General features: G+C 49.7%; 1 protein-coding gene across 4 annotated transcripts in view; it reads right to left on the bottom strand.

The window, feature by feature from the left end:
* Positions 1-2627: 2627 nt before the first annotated feature.
* Positions 2628-12602, bottom strand: part of Ttc39a (tetratricopeptide repeat domain 39A) — a 36848-nt gene continuing 26873 nt past the window's right edge. For 2 of the 4 annotated variants that reach the window (XM_055629103.1, XM_055629104.1), the window contains exons 13-18: positions 7938-8029; positions 6135-6255; positions 4682-4793; positions 4229-4343; positions 3586-3702; positions 2631-3266 (exon numbers count right to left, since the gene is read on the bottom strand). In XM_055629103.1, the coding sequence (XP_055485078.1) occupies positions 3161-3266; positions 3586-3702; positions 4229-4343; positions 4682-4793; positions 6135-6255; positions 7938-8029 (663 nt within the window). In that variant the 3' untranslated portion in view covers positions 2631-3160. Of the gene's footprint in view, positions 3267-3585; positions 3703-4228; positions 4344-4681; positions 4794-6134; positions 6256-7937; positions 8030-12602 lie in introns of all 4 variants that reach the window. The other 2 variants (XM_055629105.1, XM_055629102.1) reach the window with 2 other exon arrangements.

Genomic DNA, 12602 nt, shown 5'->3' with positions numbered 1-12602 from the left:
TCTTAGCTTATTGAAAACATTCTCTCGGCAGTCTCTAGTTCCAGTAAAGGAAGGTACAAAATATTTTTGTTAGTGTTTAGGCAGATCATAAACAGTTGGAGCTGTAGACCATGTTTAACCCCAGATAATCCATTCTTCACATAGCAGCTAAAATGTTATAAATCAGTTGAATGATGGAACTCCAGCTCCGGGCCAGCCAAGCCTATATAGTGAAATCATGTCTCCAAAAAAAAAAAAAAAATCTGAAAACAAAAGTTGGTTTTTTCAAGTGGGTCTATTTATATCTGCAGCCCACAGTGCTTCGCACTCTGACCTGTCCTGTTTGGGCCTGCCAAATGTGTTTATTGTATTAGGACCTGGAGAGCGAGCATGTACTGTACTTGAAGGTGACTTAAATTCCCAGCATCCACTGGGTGAGGTAGTGCACGTTTTTAATCCCAGGAGGCACATGGTCTACAGCGAAAAAATGAAGTCCCAGCATCCATTTCAGACAGCTCACCGACACCCATAACTCCGGCTCCAGGGCATCTGATGTCTTGGGGGCTCCTATGTGCCCTCGTATGTATGCAAGAAAACACAAGCATACAACATAAATGTGACTGTAAAATGGATTGTTACCAATGTTTGTGAGAGGAAGTGTGTCTGTTTTTGAGACATAATGGCTCTATGATTGTAGGTACGCTGTTTAACCCGAGTTTTCATAATCTTTAAAGCAATCAGTCCCTACCTCGTAGGGTATGTGTAAGGATCGTAACTAATTGATAGCACAAGCATTTATTACTAGCTGTTATTTTCCATAGAACATACGCTTTCTTTTTTCTGTTTCCTTGATTTGTTGAGCCATGCCTCTCAGCCTGTGCTGACCTTGAGCTCAGTATGTAGCAGTGAAGCAGATGTCTCTGAATTGAGACAGTTTCTCTGTGTGGCCCTGGCTGCCCTGGAACTCTTCTACAGACCATGTTAGTCTCTGATGAAGAGGCCTGCCTCCTGAATGCTGGGATTAAGCCACCACTGCCCAGCATGAATTCTTAATCTTCCTATCTCCACTACTCAAGCACTGGGATTACAGGTATGTGTTCCCACGTCCAGCTAGATGTCCAGAATTAGGAGGTGTCCTTACGGTGAGGGAAACAGCCCTTCCCAGTCATTGGCAGGATGTTTGCTGTGATGCCTCTGGAAGTGTGCTTGTCAATCATAGTCTGTTGGCAACATCTCCTAGGAGCTGTTTCTTTGAAAATCAGTTTCCAAATGAGATTGGTTGTGGGTTTACCCTGTTGGTCAGTGTTGAACTTTTCACCTGGTTTTAGGGAAGCTGTGCTAACACCGGCACAACAGCAAGCACCTTGTAACCTTGTAGCTGACAGAGGTCTGAGATGTTCCAGTTTACTGCTTGGATTTCAGAACCCAGCCTTCCCATTTAACATAACTGGGGGTTATGAGGACATCAGGAAGCAGTGTTGAAAAGGTGCTCTGGAAGTTTGTGTACTTGAGGTAGAAGAGATTGGGAATTAGAATTAAAGAACCTCAATAATTGTAAAGTGAATTTGATTGGTTCCTTGGTTGAATGGTCCCAGCCTGCTGAGACTTTTGTCCTTGTGCGATTCTTGCTGGGAATCTCACCTGGACCTGAGCCAAGCCTTGGGTTGAGATGGGCCTTTTAGGAGTCTAGCTTTGGTGCCAGGTTGTGGCTTTTTTCTGTGAATGGTGATAACTGTCTTGGAAACACTCCCACTCTGACTCGAGATAAGGAAATAGGGAAACCTGCCAAGGTGTGGGAGAGCTGATAGGGACCAGCATACTGCCAACCACCCTGCAGACCAGTGAGCATCTGAGCTAGGCTATATAGCCAAAGGCTCATTCAGGTCCTGCAGCACAGCTGCTGCCGCCCCGGCAGCTGTTCTGTGGCACAGGATTTGTACTTGAAGTGAGGATCGCTTGCCCTCTGGGCTTCCCAGCTGTCACAGTCCTCCAGGCAGAGGTGCTGTGAAAGTCTGCACTAGAGAAGAGGTTACCTAGAATGACTCAGGACGTGGAGAGCCTAGGACAGGGTTCCGTCTTCAAAATCGCCTGCTTGAGGATAGGATTTAGAAATGAAGTGTTCTCTTTCCCAGACTAGCTCGGAAGCTGCAGGTCATTTGACAGGCTGCAACCAGGGCAGAGAAGGCCAGCAGGAACTGTAAGCAACAGCAGTGAACTTGGCAAGATCTTCCTGGTGTTTTAAAATGGAAGCTAAAGCACTTTTCATAAGCTGCAGTTCTATAAATCATGTGTTACGTCATGTGACCAGTGCTGCTTTGGCATCGTGGTAGGTAGGCTCACCCTCATCCAGCAGCTGCTGTCTAATCACCTCTCACCCTACCCTGGCTAGGTTGGTCTCTTAGCATCTAGGCTTTAGAAAAACACACTTTAAAAGCCCTTTATGGGAAAAGATTCTTTTGCGAAAAGGGATCATGAACATGGGTTTGTTTTGGTTAGAATGTAGGTAAACCACATTCAGGTAGCCGGCTGTAGTAGCCTCAAGCTCTTGTCTGTTGAAACTGAGCCAGGATCTTGGCTATCTCATTCTGGCTTCAAACTCTCCAAGAACATTAGTTTTTGGTTTGATTTTTTGTTGTTTGAGACAGTGAACTTCCAGTATCTCAATGCTACGAACAACCCTTTCCTCAAAAGCTAAGACATTGCTGAGGTGTGAAAAGCAATTTGGCCTTTGGCAGCATGTAGAGAGATTTACGCTCTGGGTGAATGAAAATAGATTACAGGCAGTTGCAGGTTTTGTTTGGTTCAGTTTTTTTGGTTTAGTTTTTTTTTTTAATATACCAACTATAATTCCCATCAATGTATCTTTGAAGAAATGTAAACTGTTCATACATTCTCTTAAACATCACAGTGTAAAACAAGTACCCGTATGTGTGATAGGGCAGGCATAGGGCCCACCTGCTCTGCCTGTGGCACAGGCCTTGGCCACACTGGTAAAAATGCTGTCTTTGCTTCTGCACAGATGTTCTTGTGCCATCCCACTGGAGCACCGGGTGGACCCCAAGGAAGGGTGGGGGTGGGGAGGGGAATCTTTTGAAATGTTTCCAGGAGCTCTGTCCAGCTAGCTGTCTGCTCATCGTCCAGCCCCGGAGTGCTGCAGGGAGCTACAAGGACACTGCTGAGACTATAGACTGCTGCTGCCATCTTCCAGGGAAGATCTGGCCTGGAGTGTGGCTGCCTGGATTCGAAAATGTGTCCTCGACTCCATGGAGTAATTCTTGTAGTTATGCCTGAAGGGAAGCAGAGGATCAGACAGGTGAAGCTTGGCTGCTCTGGGAGGTGGGTCAAACCCCAAGGCCCATTTGAGCTATGTGGGACACCACCACCATTACCACCATCACCACCATCTCATTTATGTAAAACATAAGAACTGGGCCTGCCCAATAGAAGGCTTCTTTAAAAGGGTGTGCTCTCTGCCACTCTGCCACTCTTGGTGACTTTGTAAAGTGAGGTAAAAGCTCACTTGTGACGGGTCAGAGCTGCATTCCCAGAACACTCCTCATTGTTGCCCGGGTACTTCAGGAAAGGTGGAGGTTGACCAAGCCTTACTTTGCAGAGTCTAGGAGTTTGATGGCCTCTTCATTTCTGCCTTGCTCCATAAACAGCAGTGCCAGCTCCAGTAAGGCATTTGGAATCAAGTAGTGGTCATATTTGATCTTCTTTTCGCTGCAGAACAGAAGCAGACATGGCCCATCCTTCAGATCCACCCCACAGCCTTCTCAGAACTCCGCATCTTACCTTAGAGAAGCTGGGCTCCTCAACAGAGCCTCCCTGCATCCCGTGGGTCCCACCATGTCCTTAAGGCTCTCCCTATTTCATTTCAACTACTATTTTTTTCTCCAGGTTGAATGGGATCTCGGACCCATTCACCATGCTGCCTTGGAGACAAACACCACAGCCTCCCTTGCGATATCCTTTCCTGACTGTCTGTCCAGGCACATGCCACATAAAGCTTTCTCCTTTGCTTTGATCGACCGGCTAAACTTCCAGATTTTATTATTTATTGAAATAAGGTCTCACAGTGTCTTAGCCTCAAACTCTAAGAGACCCTCCTCCTGCCTCTGCCTCCCAAAAGATGAAAACCTGTCACAGAGTAGACATCGTGTGTGAATGCATTAGCTGGAAACAGCCACCGTAGAGGAGTGGGAGGATGGGGAAGCCAGGCCCAGCAGGAACAGCCAAAGGCACTTACTTGATGGAGATGCTCCTGAAATTCTCCTCTGCCTCTTGGGTGCGGCCCAGGTATTTCAGACACAGGCCTTTCAGCAATTTGACCAAGCAGTCGTCATCTGTTGAGTACTCATTCTCTGAGAATAGGGGTGTGGGGAAGAAGGTAGGCTTGCTCACTTCTGCAACAGTTACTCAGGGAGCCCCTCTGTGGAACCCAGGACACAAGTGAATCAAGACATGATTCACCTCAGGGGACTCACATCTGAGAAGAAAAGACAGATACTGAGATAATGGCTCCAGAGTGAATTAGGAATGACTAGAGGAAGCTCAAGAGAAGGCCTGGACAAGGAGACAGGGGACACTTGCTCAGAGGAGCTAACGCTGGTCTTCTAAAGGACTGGGCACTGCATAGAGGGGTGAGTAAGGACGTTTGTGGCAGAGGAGCCTTGGTCTCTTAAAGGCCTGAGCATGATACCTGGGCCCGCCGCCAGCCTCTCTTCAGCCTTGGTGATGACTGCAAGCATCCCATCTGTGAGTTTTGGCTGCTTCCCAATCACAGCGTAGCCATTCCAGATGTACATCATTTCCTGAGAGGGAGTGGGGCAAGTGAGTCCCAGGTCTCTGCCTCAGCAGGGCCTCAGTTTTCCCATCTGGAAAGCAGGCAGCGCAGTTCAAAAGGTCTGACCTTCCAGGTCTCCCCTCAGCCCCTGTGGGGAGGCAGCCTTAGCAGGGATTTGTTATTGACAGCGTAACTATCCCATGAGGATTTTTTTTAGCCAAACTCCCCCTCCTTGAGGACCTGGCCATGCCCAACACTGTCCAGGAAGTCCCCTCCTTTATTGGAGGATCTCAGGACAGTGGAGCCCAAGATTGTCACTTTCCCTTGGATAGCGGGCTCATCATGGAAATTAGAAAACATCTTGATTCCTTTTTTCCTCTTTGGGTGACAGGAAACTCATTAAATTTTCATTATGAAGAGTCATATTTCCTAAGCATCAAGCCAGGTAATTGATATGAATGCAATTTATATAAAGCCCTAAAAGATTATGGTTATGGTTCTTGTTACTGTGGATTTAGATTGAGATCACTGTTCCTTAAGTTGCTCTGTGATCTCATGATGGAAAACTGGCTGTGAAGGCTCTAGAGAATCAGGAGTAGGCCTGTCCTTCCCAGTGTGCTTAATCACAGATCACTTCATACATAAATTGTGGGTATAGGCATGTCTCCTGCCCTTCTCATAGTGCCCCCAATACAACTACGTTTTAAATTTTTTTTTAAGACAGTATCTCCTGCCTCAACCTTCCAAGTGGTGGGCTTGCAGACATGTATGGTAAAATACTGTAAAAGTTACACAGACATATTCATTGTACATTATCTGTGGCGTCTCACACCTCTGCAGGAACTGGGCTAGGTGCCAAGGAAGATGCTGACTTTACAATTGGTAGAAGGACACTAAGGTTACACACTATTGAATGGAGAGCTAGGTCACAAAGTAGGTCCAGAGCAGGCCTTGTGCTTTTCCAGACTCGGCTTATCTGATGCCAGCTCCAGTCATAGTAGAATTGGCCTAACAGTGGCCCTGGAGCCTCACAGCTGAGTTTTCACTCCATCTGTGTGGCCTAGACAAGCTAGTCATCTTTCTACTGATCTGCTCGAAGTCCTAAGTTACCCCCTACCATGCAGGTCTTGTTCCAAGTCAAACAGAACCTGGCCTGAGACCCCAACCCTCGCCTCAGAAAAGGATGGCTATGTGACAACAGAACAGTCATTCCAGGAACAAGCCAGCCACGTGGTCCTGCTGTTTGGGGCTGGGGTGTCTAGTTGTCTAGGAGAGCTGGTCTTCCTGGCCTGTCTCCCAACCCTGACTCATGAAACCATCTCTAGCCCCGGCATCCACCTCCTGCCCCAGAGCCTCTCCTCCTACCCACCAGAGCAGGGACTGGCAACGAGATGGGGTTGGGGGAGAGGTAGCGCCTGGACTTCCGGATGGCAAACTTCTCTGTGGGTAGAGATTTCCCAGCAATCTTGAGCTTCAAGCCCGGCACAGCCCTGAAAAAGAAATGAGGAAAGAAGGGTTGAAGATGCAGTTCAGTGGGAGAGCTCCTGCCTTAACGCGCTCAACTCCTCAGCAACAGTGAGCAGGAATACAGGGAGAATGAGAACGAGTCTCCAGCCTCTGCTTGGCCTGTCTAGACCTGTTTCCATGCTGTACCAGGAGAGAGCTTGATCTAAAAAGTGTTTCAAGGTGCAGGCCAGCCTGTGGTTATGGTCTCATTTCACAGTCCCTGCATCCTGAGCAAAGGTTCCCGGGCTGGCAGTGCAAGAACGTACCTAGATATCTCCTAGGCCTGCCTGCGAGTTATCTCCTCTCTATGCCCAGGCCTTCCTGGGAGGGCCCACAGAAGTCTAATCCCAGCTTCACAGGCAAGACCAACCCCCAGACAAAGGGAGGGGCCTGCACAGGCAAGCAGCTCAACCCCTTAATTAGCTGCAGCCTCCTGAGCTGTTTCAGGGATGGAATAAAGTGCACACAGCTGAGCAGGCTTTGGCTGGAGACTCGCCCACTCCCAGCTGCCTGGTCACTGGTCTGACATCCCTGCCACACCCAGTGGCCAGGCAGCGAGTGAGGCCACCCCAGATTCCTTGCTGTTTATTCACTGCAGAGCCTCTCTGGTGCTGTCTTCCAAACCTAAAAACGTAGGTTGCGCCTCCTCCCAAGCTTGCAGGGGGTTGTGTGAACTGGGAACACAGGATTTGCTGTAGCAGGTGGTACTGTGCAGGGAAGTGCCCTGTTCAAGCACTAACCAAGGTCTGCTAAGGAAGCCAGCCACCCTCATCTGGACCATGGGAGGCAGCCTCCAGCCTCCAACTGCGTTTGCTAACCTTTGACTCTTCACAAAGGAAATAAAAGTGATAAAGAGAACAATGAAAATGGTAGCATTCTGGGGTCAGCCCAGTTGGCTTCAGGTTCTACCCCAGGGTTTCAAATATTTTCCAGTTGCAAAACTATCCTGCTTGTTCCTATCTTACAGGAAGTGTCCAAGGTGTCCCAGGTGGGAAATGGTTTTAATTCTTTTGGTTTGCCTCAACGACCTGTGCTGTTCTGTGTGGCTCTAGCTAACTCAGCTAATGGAAACGCCGCCTTCTCTGGACCCCAGAGTCTGGTGGTTTAAACAAAGCTGTCCCTGTAGACATTTGAACGCTTGGTTCTCGGTTGATGCTGCTGTTTTAGGGGGAGGCTCAGGGGTCATGGCTGTGCTGAGGAAGTATGGCGCAGGGGCAAGCTTTGAGAGGGCACAGCTTCACCCTGTTTACAGCCTTGCTCTGCGTTTGCAGTTGAAGATGTGATCGCTCTGCTGTCACCATGCCCACCCCTTCACTGCCAATCCCCTGCCACAGTGGACTCATCCTCTGGAACCATAAGCCAAAATAAACTTTCTTCCCCAAGTTGCCTTGGTTGTGGTACGTTGTCACAGCATCGGAAAAGTGATATCGGATCTGTTCTATGACCAGGCGAAAGAGAAGGAATCTGATAAGACACTTCCAAAGGGTTCTAATCACCATTAGCCCTGGCATGGAGTGCTGGCCAGGAGGGAATAGGGGCACAGGGCATTTTGGGACAGGCAGCTGTAGGGGCGAGCACCTACCCTGCCACTACAGCTCAGGTAGTCATGAGGCAGAACCTGACGGCTCTGGTCACAGTAAGACCTACAAAGCTTGGTGGGGCCCACCTGAACAGCTCCACCTCATCATCCCCGAATGGCTTGTAGTCCTCCTTCCCAAACATGCTGAGGTAGGCAGCCTTCATGTAGATGTAGGTGGCCTGTGGGAGACAGCAGCATGAGATGTGGGTGGCCCTCCTAGTCATACAGCCCCACGCTGTCACAAGTACCGTTCTGCCCTCACTGTGGCCCAGCACAGATGTACAGCCACCAAGCCCCTAGGGGAGGGTGCTGAAGCAACCAAGGAATTCGGTTTTCCGAGACAGGGTTCCTCTGTGTAGTCCTGGCTGTCCTCGACTCACTTTGTAGAAGAGGCTGGCCTTGAAGTCAGAGATCAGCCTGTCTCTGCCTCCCTGAGTTTTCTGGGTTTTGTTTGTTTTGAGACAGGGTTTCTCTGTGTAGCCCTGGCTGTCCTGGAACTCACTCTGTAGACCAGGCTGGCCTACAAAGATCCTCCTGCCTCTGCCTCCAAGTGCCAGGATTAAAGGTGTGCGCCGCCACCGCCACCAGCTTGCTGAGGACTTTTGAGCTAGATGTCTAGGAAGCAGTCTCCCTCTTCTCACCCCATCCAGAGAAAGACCTGAGCAGCATGGAGGGCACTGACACAAGGCAGAGGCAGGTGAGCACGGAGGGGTGCTCCAGGGAAGCAGCCACTGCAGGTGCCCCTTGAAGGAAGATGGCAAGACTCAGACACAAGGCTGCCCATCTGAGGGCAAGTAGGCAGCATGCATGAACCCACACATGGCGTGCAGTAGGGACTGTTATGAAGGAGTGAGAGGTCTAAAGCTGTGACCAGGACCATGGCAGGGCTCAGTGTACACCTGTAACGCTTACTTTTACACCTTCGTCTCAATCCCCCCGCAAGAAAGGACCTTGCCTACTAGATCCATAGGCCACCTGACAGGGAAAGTAGGGAGCCCCACTGCGCTGCAGAGTGACCTGCATAAGCACAGGTTCCACAAAGCACTGGGGTCAGGGCGGAGGTGTTCAGCTCTGTGCCGCCCTCAAGTGGCCAAGTTTTCAAACAGCTGCCTCCTAGGGCAGCTGCCAAGGAAAATAGCTGCCAGTGGCCAAGATAGAAATGGGGGAGAAGACAATGGACCAGGCCGGCCTGGAATCTCCGCCTGCACCATCCACGCTGGAGCACAGGCCCTTGGGGGCCCACCCTTCAAACCCGGGCCAAGCTGGCCTTTGTGGGTGTGTAACGGAGTGGAACCTTTAACACGGTGTCGCCTTGCCCACTGATTCTCCCTGGTCCCTGACAAGGGTGCACTGTGTTCCAGGGGCTGTACCTCTTGTCTAGCTTTGTTCTTCTAGACTGAATGTCTGTGATATCTTCTGGATTTAATAAAGGCATGGCAACAGTGCATTCACACCGATTCAAAAGTTAGCGTCATAAGCAGTGGAGACAGAGTCCACATCCCTTCTCCCTAGGAACATCTTTCTCACTGGAACACTGTCCCCAAAACAGTTGTGGTTTTGTTTTTTTTAATATAAGAATTTAAAGCGGACAGTGGAGCCTCTAATTAGCATGAAATAACCAGATCAAAAACCTTGTGATGTCTGTAAAAAAATTACTTTGAAAAGGTTTGTCTGACAATCAACCAATCAGAAAATGAGTTGAATCCAGGCATGGTGAGGCATGTATATGACTTCAATGACTGGGAAGTGAGGCAGGTAGATCCTGAGTTCAAGTCCATCCTTAGGATCACTCTAAGTTTGAGGCCAGCCTGGGCTAAGTGAGATCCTGTCTCAAAAAGAAAAAAGAAAGAGAAATGTACAAGAAATAAAGGGTCGTTTAGATAGCTCAAAGAGAAAGTGTGTGTGTGTTTTAATTAACCTATTCAACCTTAACAACTTGAGTTCAATCCCAGAAACCCACATAAAGGTGAAAAGGGAGCCCAGAAGACAACTTTCTGACTTCCGAAAGTTGTCCTCTGACCTCCACACACACTGGCACACCTGACCACAATGATATACACAATCATTAACAAGATAGACAGTTTTCAAAACGAGAGACACAAACGCACCAACACGTGGGGAAAAGCTCACCATCCTTAGCTAAGGGAAACTCAAAACTACGTTCAAGAAAACCAATGACAACCAGTACTGGTGAGGACATGGGTACAGAGGACCCTTACCGACTGCTCAGAGTGTAGGTTGGTGCAGCCAGCTTACCCCCCGAGAGTACACCCCAAGAATCAAGCTTCAGCTGCTCCTGAGGCTGCACCTCCTCCAGTGCTCGGGCCTCGGCTGCTTTTCCCAAGTCCTGCTTGCCTTCAACACCAGTACCGCCTGGGTGAAGTCACATTCCCACATTCAGCTTGGAGCACGAGGCACAATGCTGGCCACCTCTAGCTTCCGTGTACCAACGCCAAGGAAGCACTTCCCGGAAGGCTTCACTGGGTGATACCGGTCTCTCTGTAATCACTGCTAGTCTTAGCTACAGCTGACCAAAAACATCAACCCAGGAAAGCAAAGATTTCACTTCAGGGGTTCTGGTCTCTGGTTAATCACAGCTGCTTCTTCAGCCCCAGCTGACCAGAATCACAGACTCTCAACTCAAAATAGCAAACAGCGCTGACAGTCTCTGACCCTTGAACTTCACTTTGGAACTTCATAAGCCAGGCCCCCATCATCTGCATTGCTCTCAAAATTTTTATCTCCCAAGCTCCCACAGAACAACACATGAAGCTTTAAACACTCAATGGCTTTTCTAGCCCCAAATTCCAAAGTGCTTCCACTATCCTCCCTAAAACATGGCCATGTTGGTTATAGCGATACCCCAGTTTATCTTAGTTAGGGTTTCTATTGCTGTGATGAAACACTGTGACCAAAAGCAACTTGTGGAGAAAAGGGTTTACCCACTGTTCCATATAACAGTTCACAAAAGCAGTGAAGGCAGAAATTCAAAACAGGACAGGACCTGGAGGCAGGCGCTCACACAGAGACATGGGGGGTGCTACCTACTGGCTGCCCTAGATTTCACTCTATGGACCAGGCTGGCCTCGAACTCACAGAGATACGCCTGCCTCTGCCTCCCGAATGCTGGAATTAAAGGTGTGCCACCTTCTGGCTCAGCCTGCTTTCTTATAGAATCCAGGACCACCAGCCCAGGGTGGCAGCACCCACAATGGGCTGGACCCTCCCACATTAATCACTATTTAAAAAAAAAAAAATTTTTTTTTTTTTTCCCTACAGGCTTGCCGACAGCCTAATCTTACGGAGGCATTTTCTCAATGAAAGTTCCCTCCCCTCAGATGATTCCAGTTTATGTGACATAAAAACCAGATAGGACAGAGACCCTGTCTCAAAACAAAAAAACAGGGCTGGGGAGCTGGCCCTGGGGTAAGATGCTTGCGCAGGAGCCTGAGAAACTGAGCTGAGAACTTCAGGACACACAGGCCAGGCGTTTTTTGCAGGTGTCTGTAACCCCAGTTGGGGACTGGGGACTGGGGACTGGGGTGGGACTGGAGCAGGACAAACCCAGGAAGATCCCGAGTTCATTGGCAAGCCTGCAGAGCGGAGACGGCAGGGCTCGTGTTCAGTCAAGAGACATCGCCTTAATGAGGAGGAGCAGTGGGGAATGAATGACATTCGGGGCCAACCTCTGGCCTCCTTCATAGATCCATGCGCCAAATATGCGAGTTATTGAGTAACAGCTACCACATGGGAAAGATACTAATGTGGTCTCATATAGGCAAGAGGAATGTAGTCTGTAAGTTATACGGGAGGACAGAGGCAGAGGGAAATCCCTAAGCCACAGGGGCTAACGGACGCTGGACAAGACTTTAACAGCTCTGTGACAGCCAGTGGCAGCTGGGCGTGCTAGTGCCTGCCTTTAATCCCAGCCACTGCCCTGCTCCAGACCACAGCGGCTCCCTCCTGTGGTTCATGGCAGCCCAGTCTCCAAGACACACAGGGCCTACCCCTCAGCTGCCCCTGACTGGGGACTTTTTTCACTGGAAGCCAACATCAAACGCCAACATCAAAAGTGTTCATTTTGTGCACTTCATGTCACTCCAGGCAGAGCCTGCTAGGGTCCTCGCTTTGATCCCTCTGTGTTCCTGACCCAGGCTAGGGCCTGGCACTGAGCGTGCCCAGCCAAGAACTCAAGGTCCTCTCTGCTCCAAGAGCCTCTTGGCCGTCCACAACCTGTCCCAAATTCCAGGATCTCCTGGGGCCATCTCTCTACATCTTCCCATCTCTCCACAGCCCCTTGGGGCCTTGGCCTGTGAAAACACTTCCTCTTTTTGGCTCTTTCCTCAGAGGGCCTCCCTATCCCCACCCAACTGACCTCTTACCCTCACTGTACCTCCAGGAGTCAGGCTGGGGGATGAATGAACTGGGAAGTCATGGGGGACACCAGGTGGGCCATCCCCCCTCTGAACCAGGGCCCTTCTCCCTGGGGTTAGCTGTTTGCCCTCTAATTCCACACGCTAGTTTACCTCACCAGAGTAGGAAACCAGGCTGCTCTAGGTTTCCTCCGTCCTCTCGCTTTCTCTCCTCTTTCCCTAACTCCTCCCTGATTCTGCTCAGAAGTTCTGCCTTCCTGAAGCCCTCTGTACTCTTGGCTAGGTCTCTGGGGCTGCCCCTGGACTCTCAGCCTTCCACCCCGACGGCGCTGGCTTTGATAAAGCTGGCTGCGTGGGCAGTTAGGCTTTCTTTGTTTCA

This window comes from Psammomys obesus, unplaced genomic scaffold, assembly GCF_907164565.1.
Source record: "Psammomys obesus unplaced genomic scaffold, mPsaObe1.curated_primary_1811, whole genome shotgun sequence".
NCBI lineage: Eukaryota > Metazoa > Chordata > Mammalia > Rodentia > Muridae > Psammomys > Psammomys obesus.
Note: the sequence above shows the minus strand (reverse complement) of the source record. Positions and strands in the feature narration are given on the sequence as shown.